This window comes from Sander lucioperca, chromosome 2 (assembly GCF_008315115.2).
Source record: "Sander lucioperca isolate FBNREF2018 chromosome 2, SLUC_FBN_1.2, whole genome shotgun sequence".
Lineage (NCBI taxonomy): Eukaryota > Metazoa > Chordata > Actinopteri > Perciformes > Percidae > Sander > Sander lucioperca.
In genome coordinates, this window is record NC_050174.1 from 14,612,166 (window position 1) to 14,625,349 (window position 13,184).

Genomic DNA, 13,184 nt, shown 5'->3' on the forward strand with positions numbered 1-13,184 from the left:
CAATATTTATATATTAATATTTGCAGTATTATAAACTGGGTGTCTGGCATGACATCTCCACAAAAAAACCTGCATTAGAGTTTTCCCCATTGCAAAGGCCTACACAAAAAATGGAACTATGCACACAATTCTGAAAACTTAGCTCATGTATCAACAACAAGACCAACGTCCAGACCATAGAAATAGAGCACAATTCCATTGTTTTCACTCAAATTCGTAATCAGCCAGAGGACTGAAATCTTCAGGATTGCCACTTTAATCGTGAAGATTGTATCCATGTAATAATATAGAGTGAAAACAAAGGAATTGTGCTGAGCGTTTAGCAGTCTAGCACATAGAAATATAATTATTTCAACATGATACAAATCCTAAAAAGAAGGCTGCAGGTGATTTTATTGCGTTTTAAATTTATAATAAGCATGCTTTTTTGAAATCCAAAAAACACAAGAAGACACTTGTAATGTTTTATTATGGCACACACAACCTATTACCATATTCATAGTGTATGTATTCAGAAAGGATTTGTTTTTTGGTATGTATCAACATTTTAGTATCAAGTGCAAAAACAGTATGGTAAGGGAGAGGAGCCAGGGACCATTAAGTAGTTTTTTCTGTGTTTAGACACAAATATTGCAGAAACAAACACAATGAAGAAGTTCAAGGTACTAACTGCAACATTACAAGTTGCATATGTGCATTTCTAAAGGAAGAAAAAGGAACACCATAAAGTTATTCATGTATTGTGCGGATGTTACACCCAGAGGGCTGAGATACAGGGTAGAGCTTTGGTGGTGGGGGCAGTGGTGCCCTGACAGTGCATAGTCTGGACCCCATGTTGCTTGATGGTGCAGATTTGTAATATTTATTATTAACAATGATATATTGATATTTGTTGCGTATATATTTTTATATAAAATAAATGTATCGTGTGTATGATTTGAAACACATTTTCAATATAATCTTTGTATCATGCTCTTTAAATGAAATGCATATGATTTAAATGTGACAACTCTCTTATTGCTGGATTCATGAGAATTATGAACATTTTGGAACCTAAGAATTAGGTCTGGACCATAAAATGTTGATCAGCCCTGCTCTAACATAACAAAGATGTACATGCAATACAAAAGATTATTTTACAATACCTTCATACAAAGGAACAGATGAAAGAAACATGTACCATTTGGCCCTTAGATTATACAAGTTTGAACTGTCTATATGTGAGATGCCACTCTGTTTTGGAATTAACTATATTATAGGATAAAGAATATATACTGTAGTCACACACACATACAGTACATACATACACACCCGGCTTGTCCATTCAAGCACCTGCATCTCCCTACTTTATTTCTGACACAAATGGTCATCTCCTTTTAGATACAGGTATAGATATGATCAAACTGAAATACATATTAAAAGTGAAATAAAAATATTATGTCAGAAGGCAAGATGTACTTCACTTTCAATGATAGTGTCAGTACAGGACTACACCCGTGAAATGTTATATTGCACAAATGTAAGAGTAGCAGCTTTGGGTTTTAAGTAGCCTCAATGTTGACAGAAAAAAATCGAGCTGCCAGGAGACAAAATATCGACCTTCATTTTCCTTCAGAAACTAAACGTTTTATAGTCAACCAAATGAAACCACCGGACCTGCTTATTTATAAAGGTAAGATGTTAGACTAAGGGAGAGCTTCCTTGGTCAACACAACTTTAAGTTTAAAGTGCTCATATTATGCTCATTTTCAGGTTCATAATTGTATTTAGAGGTTGTACCAGAATAGGTTTATGTGGTTTAATTTTCAGAAAACACCATATTTTTGTTGTACTGCACATTGCTGCAGCTCCTCTTTTCACCCTGTGTGTTGAGCTCTCTGTTTTAGCTACAGAGTGAGACATCTCACTTCTGTTCCATCTTTGTTGGGAGTCGCACATGCACAGTAAGTACTGCTATCTAGTCAGTTGCAGAGCATGAGGGAGTGCCATGCTAGCAGCTAAGCGAGCATTATAACGTGTGTTACAAAGTGACACACGTTTGTCACGGAAATGCTGGGCTACAACAGAGCTGTTTGGAGCAGTTTGTCAACAGTGTTTTCTGTTGGAGATGGTAAGGCCCTTTGGGGTGGACTTTGGGCTTTTTCACTTTGTAACCTATAACGTGCACAAAAATATATATAACACAATAAAGGAAAGGGAAAAGCCAAAAAGCATAATATGAGCACTTTAAAGGGTCAGACAGAGCCCTGTTGAACACACTTAATTATATTATGTTAGTTCTCAATGTGATACAATTACTTGATACACAACTTGATGTCTTTTTTCCATATTTGAACAAGTACTACAAGTGTCTTCATGATTCATGATAATTATGTTTTCAATATTATTCAGCTGCAGCTGTATGCATGATATGTCAACAGCTGTTGTAAAACTAAAGTGTAATGCAAAGTAAAATAAAAAAAATACTAATAAAAAGAAAGAAAAGTGCAATGGGTGGATTTGAAACAACTATCAGATACCAAACCCAGTCCTGCAATGGGAGTTTAGGCAGCACCAAGAAGTCACCCCTACTTCAAACGAAGGTTGACTGCAGCCAAACAGTCTCTATTGTCAAGGGAGGAGAGGGGGTGAGGCAGTCAGAAAACACCAAGAAAGTAAGGCATTCTGGAAGAGGATTGTGCAGCCTCTGGCTCCGATAGATGTCCTTCATTTTCTCACTTTCAGGTTAATGTCATGTTAAAAAGCAAGTCTAGATTCAACAAACTTTATTACTGTTGTGGCTGTTCAAAGGCCACACCTTGCTTGTCGTAGATCTCCTTTAGCAGCAGGAGAGCAGTATCCTCAGATTCCCTAACAGACAGAGAGAAGGGGACAACATTATTTATTTGAAGTAAAAATCTAAATCAGGGAAGTAAAATAGGATACAACAAAGAAAAAAATATCAGGAACACTTAATACAAAAGAGCACAATTACTGTGTTCCAACCGCAACGGTATGCATGACTCACCAGTAACAAAGATGAGACTGGATGGCAAACAGGTACTCATTGAAGCTCTCGATGGGTTTTTCCTGAAGTACGTAGTCGATCCTTCGTCCTCCGTTCAACATCCCCACTTTAATCTCAGGCTGCTCCGTCTGCCCTGCTGACACTGAGGACTCTGCCTCCTCACACACTCCTGCAGGAAAAGAATTAAAAATGAGACAATAGCCAGCAGCAGCTATCTGTTTTAAGTCAGACTTTTTGGCAAAACCAGAACAGATCACATAATGGACGGGAAAGAAGAGATGGCCTCCTTTCTGCACTGCAACTGACTAACACTCACATTAGTCTACAAGCCAAAGTCTGTCTACCTCAGAGATGAGTCAGTGGCTGAATGTTGTAATAGAAGATTTGATGGGATAACGACACAATAGCACTTACAGAAAACTAGTTATATATAGTCATTTAAGGACATTTTTTTAATTAGCACTGAATGGATGTTTGCTATAGCTATTGATCATCGCAACGTTTTGCCTTTGACCGGATTATGCACTTACCCATAGGTGCAGGTATGATACTGAGTAAATGTCAGTAAGGTGGGGCCATGAGTGAACGGTATGTTACGAATGTGTTGTTTAACAATGATCTCACGAGAATGGAATTGAATTACTTTTGTTAACAAAACAACTGTGATCACTACTATTCAACTTATCCTATTTGTTTAGCACATACGAGAGTGTGCCATGGGCCAGTTACTCAAGTGGGTTCTGATGTGGACAGTGAAGGAGTAAATAAATCCAACCAATCAGAGCAGACAGCAGGAGAGGAAGGGAAGGTCCTGAAGGGGGTGTCAGTAAATTGAACGTTGAGTTGAAGATTAGATGTATATTAGTAGAAGTGCAGTTAGGCATGGAGGAAGGAGGAGCAGGAGTAGGAAGAGCCTGGGACATAATAATAATATATATAATAATAATCCGTTCGCTTCTTTTGTGCATGTTGACTTTCCGGAGAAGAATGAAAGACAAGTTTGTATAGGCTTTTAGGTTTATAGTTTATAGAGAAACCCAGATTGCAAAGCTAGAAAAGCTAGCTTTACCAATTTCTCTCATATAGTCTAGCCAAGTGCAGGGTTTCCCCCAAAAAGTTGTTTAGCCCGGTGGCAAGTGTCTTTTTTTTTTTTTTTTTTTTTTTTACTAGGGCCCGGCTGGGGCCGTTCACAGGCTGATGGCAGCATAAATGTAGAGCCCAATAATTTCTGTGATAACAGAATCATGGATGGAATCGTGAAATTGAGAATTTAAAAAAACTATAACAGATTCCATAGGGCTCTACATTAAGTCAGTGCTAAAAGCTAACTGGAGATTTGAAAACAGTATGACTACGTCTACGTTTCCAACCGAGCCGCTCCACTGTAACTGCTGTTTAAAAAACGTCTTAAAGTACATTCAAAAATAATTCACAGTGGCTTAGGCATGGTGGGGGGCAACTCAGGCCCGGTGGGCCACCAGGCTTCCAATACACTGGGGGAAACCCTGAAATGACTATCCTGGCTTACCTTGGAAGTAATGCTTATGAAGGGCCCTGGGCCACTCCAGTATTTTAGTCCAAAAATCTGCACTTTTCTCTTCCCTCTTAGCAGAAGCAGTGACTGCCGCTGAGTTCACGGTAAAGTAGTAAGGGGTGAGGGCAGAAGAGGGGAGGGGAGGGTGGCAACATGCAGAGAGGGGTGAAAGGAGTATAAGCAGAGTGGGTTAGACACACTCTTGTGTGCGCACACACACAAACACACACACACACACACACACACACACACACACACACAAATAAGAATGTTTTTTCTACTGTGTCTCTCTTGAAGGTCTCTCTTTATTGTAGTGTCTCCATCATCCACCGAGGGCAGTGCAGCAACTGGTGGTCTGGCAAAGGACTGACATGCTGTCCGTAACAATCCCCAAACATTGTTCTTCAAATCCATGCCCATACGGGTCAAGCTGTCCTTTAGTTCTATTAGACAAAGACAAACAGAGATTATCATTAAGCCTACTAAACAAGAGCCCACACCACAATATTGTTCAACAAAGACAAGGAGAAAGAAACAGACAGCCATACCCAGGTGCATTCTCTTGCGGCCTTTATGGTGAGGGATCAGCATGGGCTCCAGATCCACCTCCGTTACAATCATAGGCTCTAACCGATAAGCCACAGGGTCATACTACACAGTAATAAAGGGGAAATAAAAGCAGGATTTATCTCTTTTTGGGGCTGAGCGCAGGATGTGTGCCTGAATGGGCAAATGCAGTAAATATGTGATTACTCACCGGGTGGTAGATGTTGTAAAAGCTCTTGCAGGTTGGGAAGGTGTAGTTAGGATCGATGTGTTTGAGCCCACGAACGGTCAGGAACATTCCAATAGGAGAGCCAAAAGCAAAAAATGTTTGAGGTTGGAAAGCCAGCTGTGGGTAATCAATGGATACCTGTGGAGAGAGGTTGGGGTCGGAAACGTGTGCTATTAAATTTATTTAAACAAAAAAAGTCATGATTTTAACACAATTCTGTTCAAAGAAGACAAACGTATACAGACATAGAAACATTTCTCTGGTGCACTATGGTGTTAACATTAAACATTTAAACTACATTTCATGACATCACGACAACAGCCAGGGACTATGAGAGCAGGTAAGGGGGAGAACGGGGAGCTGACCATTCATGCAGGACTAGATGAGCACAGACACAAAGTGTGGTATTGGGTTGTACGACTTGATGGGACAAAGATGGTAGCCTCAAACATGGCACAATGTGACGTAGCCATGGAAACCCTATTACTCGTGAAAAAGCCACTATAATTCAAGTCAATTAGAGTTTTCCCTGACCAGACCAGACAGTATGTGAAAAGAACCCATAGGCCCAGTGAGATTGTAGAAAGCTAAGGACAAAGCCTGAGAGCATGGGGACACCATGTGAGACACACCTGTCCCTTGGCTATGCCTCCATTGGTCTGTCCAGGCAAGCGGGGTAAGGAGAGAAGCAGGAAGGTGATGCATCAAATCTTTTATCTACCGGTACTCCGGAGCACAACTTATCATGTCTGTGTCCATGAGTGGTACCTGTCCAATGCCGACATCAAAGTATTCATAGTCTACAGCACTGGTGACAGACTGTGCCCTGTGGAACTGGGACTGCTGCGTCGTTAATCCTGAAGACTGGTTACCATCGTCATTGCTGGTCACTTGAGGTGGAACTTGCAACCCAGGTGGCAGGCGTACTGCCCTTTTCTTACAATCCTATTTAGATTGAGAAACATAAACAGTTATTTTAACAATATCTGAACTGTAAAAACTTGTTATTGTTACTATCATTTAGAAAGAAAGCCCCAAAGCAAAAGAAGAACCGGCCATGAATGAAATTAGTAACATTAACCTGTTTCTCACTGTTGTCTACAGTAAACAAGTTCCCACATAGCCAGCATCAGTTAAACACTCTACATCAATGGTGTTTAAAAACATATACATGGCGACAAGAAGTTTAATATGTAGACATGTGAATTGTTTTGCAAAAAAAGGTGCAGATTATTGTGTGGCCTTGATATGGACAGTGGAGGTGTATTAACGCCAAGCATTAAAACCATCCACCTAAAGTTTATCCAGACCAAAGAAACATATTAACTTAAAGGGGTTGTAATGGTCATATATTCCAAAACAAGAAAACCCAGTATACAGTTTTAGGCGGTCTGACCTCTGAAAGCCATTTCCTCCTGACGTAGTTCAGGATCTTCTTCCGAGGTCCAAGAGGAATTCCTAAATCTTTGAGATCAGTGTCTTGGCAAAGAGCCTAAAAGAGAAGATCCATAAGTTTGAACTATGCATCACACTTGAATCTGTATGTCCTGTGTGTGTGTGTGTGTGTGTGTGTGTGTGTGTGTGTGTGTGTGTGTGTATTACCAGTGATTCCAGGTCTAGGTTTTCTGCCTGTAGTGTATCCAGGTATTGCTCTAGGCCCAGTCTGGTCAGAGTCTGCTGCAGTGTGTCACAGTTCAGACGAAAGGGCTCACCAGAGGGCACCTAAAGCGCAGGGAGGGAGAGAAAGTGAAGTAGATGTTGTTATCTACATATAGAGAAATATGCAGCAAAAAATATCTGTATAGTGATGTTATTTTTTACTGTGAATGTCATCATACCCCCTCTCTGTCTTTTGATCCAGTCCTCTGATTGGTCAGCAGGTCAAACAGGATCAGCGAACCTGAGAAACCAGAGACGAAGGGAAAGAGTTGAAATTCAGCATTTCAATGAATTGTGACTGTGTGTGTTTCTGTGTTTGTACATGTCTTACCCAGGCTATGGCCTACTACTGAAACTGCCCCTTTAAATTCTGAGTGTCTCTGTTTAAAGAGGGTGTGAAGCTTGTTGATCTCTGAGGCCACTGTGTCCACTATGGTCTGGCAGTAGGTGGGGCTGTTATAGAAAAACAGGTCCAGCAGAGTGTCGTTGGTGAAATGTCTCAGCCTGCTGATGCTGGGTAGAGTGATCCTCTGGATGTCCCTGGAAAAGGAGGGGAAGGGAGGGAAGACAGAGTTTGACAATTTTCTGCAGGTATCGGAGACATACGTAGTATTGTACAACAGAGGGATCTTGTTTTCTCCACACTTACTCGTCCACACCAGTGGCATCCCCGTGAAGAGCATTGTGCCAGTTGACTGGGAGGAACTCCACTCTTCCTATCTGGCCATCCTGCTGAGCATGCTTATAATGAGAGGCCAGGAGGGACAGGGAAGCACTCCTGAAGTCATTTACTGGAGTGAGAAAAGGACAAAAGGAGTTATACATACACATAAATATATGCATAGTACACACACACACACACACACACTTACCACACTGTATGATGGATCTGAAGCGCAAGTCACATGCAGGGCCGATGCCATGGACCATAAAGACAAGGTGGTCTACCTTTTCTGGTTCACCTGAGAACACACACAGAAATACATGTAAACTGTAGATAAAACTTGGTTAAATTAGCTTATATTCTAGTATATTTCTTACTGGTACACACACACACACACACACACACATACACATACACACACACACACACATACCATCAGGTATTTCTACAGAGATGTTGTTCACTCCCCTCTTGACTGTTTGAGGCCGGGTCTGCTCCGAGGGGGAGGACACCCAATCATCCTGCAATCCTATTGGCTGATACTGCATTATTAGCTGAGAGAAGAGCAGGGAAATTAAGGAGAAGGCTTGTTAGAAGGAAACAATGTACCTAATTTAATATATACTCAGAAAAGCCATGGTGTGGCTTTGTTGTGAATTTAATTATAGCGCACATAGTGATATTTTAAAAGCAGGCCTTACCTTGGGATTGTGTAAGATGACAGTCTCTCCATTGGAAAACTCCAGTTTCCTCTTCCATTCATTCAAGGTCACTGCTATCATATAGGCCTCCTGAAAAATGTGTAGGATGGGAGGGGGATGAATCAAAGACCAACAGATTTGAAAAGCGTAAGTGAGGAACAGGCAAAGTTAGGTAGATAATCAAAGTCAGAAGTTGTAGGAATGAGCTGGGTGATGTTTCAGCGGCAGTGTCAGACTACCTCCAGACTCTTGCTGACGTCCTCAGGGTAAGGCAGGAAAATTGTGTCTTTGTCTCCTTTATAGAACCAGGTACAGCGGCGGACTTCAGTGGGGCCTTGCTCCCAGTACACAGCATAGCGCTTCCTCTCCTTGACATGTACGTCATACCGCTCTCCTTCCACAGCTATCACTACCTCATCCTCCTGGTCTTTTACTGCACAGTAAAAAACACAGATACACAAGCAGATACAAACAACGTTTATGAGACAATTTTCAAAAAGTAGATTTCAAGCAAAGGTTCTATGAGGACATGCAAGTATGCTCATGCTGTGCTTTAGATCTGACAATGGGAATAAGGCTACAGTGATTCTGGAAGATGGTTGTTGTATGTACAAGCAATGTTATTAGTAGTTCCTTTTTTAACCTAAAATCTGTTGACTCAGATTTACCCACAGGGCTATGTTGTTACTTTTGCTCACTGGCTTTGGACTTCTGCAGCAGCAGCATCACCAGAAGGATAAGTGTTCTCTCCTGGAATAATATGGACATACAGTACCTTCTGCCATCCTGTCTCGCTTTGGAGAGACTTATATTGTCAAAAAGAAAGACAAGAACTTTGTTGGTTAGGGAGCCCTTATATACAATGTGTGGAAAGTCATATTTTCTTATGATTTGGAAATTATTCACTGCTATTTTTTGTTGTTTTATATTTTTCCTTTGGGTGGGGGATGTGTTTGATTATCAATGGACAGTAGATATAAAAGAATAGTCCCGCAAATAACCCCCTGTAAAACCTAAAAATGTATATCAATTATGGGGCTCACCTAAAACGGGCTAAACTAAACTAAACTACCTGAAACTTTCTGTTAAACCGCTTGTAACGTAGATGTCCTGTCAAGAGAGCAAAGAGCCCTACTGGGCACCAGGCCAGTGTTGGCAACAGTAATGTTTTGACACTTTATCTTCTCACAGCTGTTTATAGCAAACTCGCTATGTTCTTACTTTTCACACACCTAATCACACACACCTTTTAACATAATGTACATGTACTGTATACTGTAAAATGTACATGTAAAGTATACACATGCTTACCAGTGTTGCAGGCATTCTCTAGTTTGTCAGAGTCTTCTCTGCTGAAAGGAAGCCAGGAGGTGTTGTCATCGCTCCGTCGACAGAAGAACCAGTGAGGCTGCACTTCTTGATAAGGAGCTGGGACCGACTCCATGTCAAGCATCTCAAAGGAGAACGTGGAAGAAGGAGAGGCCTCATCAACCACAGGTGACACCTGGAGAAAAATGATGCTCAATCAACATTTCTTCTTCATATCAGCAGCATTGCTCAGTTACTAAGTTAAAGGCAAATGCCTGCTATACACCAGTGCATACATCTGTCCACCATTCAACTCCGTAGCTCCCCGAATAAGTAAATATAGAAGTCTGATCCAAGTATGTGCCCCTCCATTAAGCTCCTACCGAGGAACCTGAGACCATGAGACGAGGCAAAGGACAGTCGGACAGGAAAGGATCAGGCCTCCCTTTGGCCAGACGCACAAAGCCCTGTTTCTTTTCTCCTCTACAAGCTGTCTCTTGTCTCTTTTTCTTTCCACAACTGATACAGCTACAGTGTGTAAACAACCGTTTTCCACTGAGTATCTTGTATTCACTAACAATGCTTCCAGTAACACATTTTGTACTCCACTGCTCCTGTTTCAGTATTTTGAAAGAGAGAGCCTGCCACTGCTTGACACAACAACAAATCCCACATTACACACAGCTGCCAAATCAGCAATCAGACAATATCTTTATAAAGCCTTTTTTGAAGGCATATTACAATGTGTCATATGGTAACTGCATTTTGTTACAACACTTGCACTTTTTCAAATTCATAATTCTATTTCTAACACTGTTGTGACAGAGGATTTCAGTACTGGCATGGCCTTGAAATTGTGCAAAAGGTTGCGGTTTGTTGCACAATTTTACTTTTATCAAATTTTGAGTGCCAGTTTAAACCTCTGAGGGTTTCTGATCAATGAGAAATGATGATATGATTGAAAATAATCTTTAATGTAGATAACCCATTGACAGTGTACTGTCAGACAACTCTGAGAGGTCAGACTTTGTTCAGTACAGCACAATTGATATTCAAATTCTTCTTAAACAATCTTCGTCAGTAATTCATTGTCAATTTCTCCATATATCTATATAATTGTATAACTATAGGTGAAAGTTTCTTGTAACAACAACTTCACTGTTTGTAATGGGAAAAGGCCATTCCACTCTGTGCAAAGCATGCACAAGGTCTGTGCGTTTGTGTTAAAGTCTGTTTCCCATGAATGTGTTTCCCCTTATCTTAATTTAAACTCATACTAATCCCAAACAGTCATATCTGCAATGCTTAACCATTTCTTAACCTAACCCCTGACCCCAATCATGGAACTAAAGGAAATAGACTTTGACAAACAACCCTGCTACACCCATACACAAAAATCACACATGCACCCTCACCTGCTCTTCAGGTGTATCGCCTGTTGCCACAGTCTGGGTGGGGTTGTCTAGGTTGATGTTAGGGACAGCCTGAGGTAGACCCCCCTCCTCACCAGGACTCTGTGACATTAGCCCAACAGCTGACCCAAACCCTCAGCTCTGGCCTGAGGGGGGCCGGGGCCACACAAACACAGGACCTTTAACAACCCAGCTGCACCACAGAAAGAGACCAAAAAGGAGGTTTAAAGACCATCACAACTATTACAGAACATTATATAGCCTGTCAAGCTTGCAAGGGAATGACTAGTGATACCTACACCAAACTGTTGTTGAGTGGTTTAATGTAGCTAACGTTAGTAATCCCAGGTCGCAGGATGTAACGTTACTTGCAGCTGTCTCATCCGCTGCTCGTCAGTAAATAAACGTTTAACTGTTAACGCAATAGAAAACATAAACAGTCAGGTTAATGTGACATCAAACTGTTAAGTCGCACAAAGAATGTAAAGGATTTCTTGACATTACAAAACAAAACTAACTAAGGTTAATGTTAACGGTTATTTCTCATATTATCAGTGATTTTTAAAGAGTGCAACAAACACATCCAAGAGGCCACGGGTTGTTACCGTTGGTTGAGGTCAATGCTAGCTTAGTAACGGTGGCTGGACGGGATGCTAGTGTCAACTTCTCTGTCTTCACATCCTGTTGTTGTTTTTGGATATAGCACTAGCTAACTTTAGAAACAGACAGTGTCAACCTAGTTAAACTCACCGACAACTTTACATACAGTTAATTCAGAGGGTTTGTATTGTCTTGTAAAACATCCATGGTTTGTTTTCGTTGTTTAGCTAGCTCGCTCGGGCTAGGTCGGCTAGCCAAGGACAGCCTTCTGTCAAACGGGTTGGTTACAGTGTTTTCGGAAATATGATTATTACGAATCTGACGTTAAAGAACGACCACACTAACGGACAAATCAATGGTTAAAACAACGATGTTACTACAGACAGAGTTTTCTGTGATGAAGTGTGACGATTAGAGTGAGTGCGATTAGACAGTTAACGTTAAATACCTGAACACAGCGTCCAATAAAGAATATTCCTAATACATTCATAAAATCCTACATTTTCTTCTGGTCAATATTCCGCTGTGACACAAAGCAATTCTGAGTCTGTTAAACTCTAAATCAAACAGTCTCCGAAAACATCACCTATAGTGCAAAGAACCAAACCTTCCTGCAGAGAAATTAAATGTACGAGGAGCACTCGAAGGCGACATTAAACAACACAGCATCGCTAGACCACCGCCCCCCCAAAATGTAAGCATACGTCACGAATTTGCATTTCGATTATTGTTTTTCTGCAGTGGACACGAGGCGTACAAAGTTCAGATTTCACCAATGTAGTGCAAAGTTTACATAACTATATCTTTTCTACTTACGTTCAGAAATTGTAAATGGGATGGGTGTTTTTGTTAATTACCGTTTATATTTGTAGGCTATAGTAATATAATAATATTAGTTATAGTTATGTTGTTATAGGCTTAGCCCACATTTTTTGTTGTTGTTGTTGTTATCAATTATATAACTGATTTTATGAGGATTTAACATAATCTTTTTTCCACTGCAATACTCTTATAATGTCGAACATTTAGGAATAATTAGGTGAATACTTTCAGCATGTGCTGACTTTCCTGTCTTTCAGCTGGGAGGTTACTTAAACCAGGGCCTGACATACTGTAGATGTTAGGTGGAATGTCAATCAATACAACATGGCATTCTAGCATAACCAAACAAGTGACCTGCTCAGCCTAACCCAGAAATGTTGTTTGGTTTGGACTGAGATATGCCCAAGTATGTGTGACATGTGAACATGGAAGGTATAGGCCCCTCAACAATGAGTGAGAAAGCACATTTTTGAGACACTGACACACCCATCTGTGGCAGTTTACCTGTCTCATAGTTGTATTTTTTGTCTGATTTCATTATCATAAGTGTAACATAGAGTTTTATACAGTCTATGGGATGCACCCATATGGGCTCCCTTGGCCCTGCATTAGAGAAATATAGTTCATTTACATCTGTTTCCATTAAAGCATATATACACAAAGATTCACTAAACGAAACATAACATTTGGAAGTACTTTATG

At 40.6% G+C, this 13,184-nt stretch overlaps 1 protein-coding gene across 9 annotated transcripts; it reads right to left on the bottom strand.

Annotated features, from left to right (window-relative positions):
• Positions 1–2,750: 2,750 nt before the first annotated feature.
• Positions 2,751–12,316, bottom strand: ddhd2 (DDHD domain containing 2). 9 transcript variants are annotated; one of them, XM_035993616.1, is made up of 21 exons: positions 12,109–12,316; positions 11,360–11,472; positions 11,064–11,253; positions 9,652–9,844; positions 8,580–8,773; positions 8,341–8,430; positions 8,073–8,193; positions 7,848–7,937; positions 7,625–7,766; positions 7,307–7,515; positions 7,155–7,216; positions 6,919–7,038; positions 6,713–6,808; positions 6,085–6,261; positions 5,949–5,975; positions 5,299–5,454; positions 5,090–5,192; positions 4,823–4,984; positions 4,536–4,634; positions 3,008–3,176; positions 2,751–2,850 (listed from the first exon to the last, which is right to left on the bottom strand). In XM_035993616.1, exons 3-21 carry the CDS (start codon positions 11,169–11,171, stop codon positions 2,769–2,771), a joined length of 2,400 nt encoding a protein of 799 aa, XP_035849509.1. In that variant the 5' UTR covers positions 11,172–11,253; positions 11,360–11,472; positions 12,109–12,316; the 3' UTR covers positions 2,751–2,768. The 9 variants fall into 9 exon arrangements, with proteins under 9 accessions (XP_035849509.1, XP_035849523.1, XP_035849522.1 ...); XM_035993630.1 differs by lacking the exon at positions 12,109–12,316 and adding an exon at positions 11,553–12,083 and having other exon boundaries at positions 11,064–11,239; positions 11,360–11,471; XM_035993629.1 differs by lacking the exon at positions 12,109–12,316 and adding an exon at positions 11,827–12,082.
• Between the last annotated feature and the right edge of the window lie 868 nt (positions 12,317–13,184).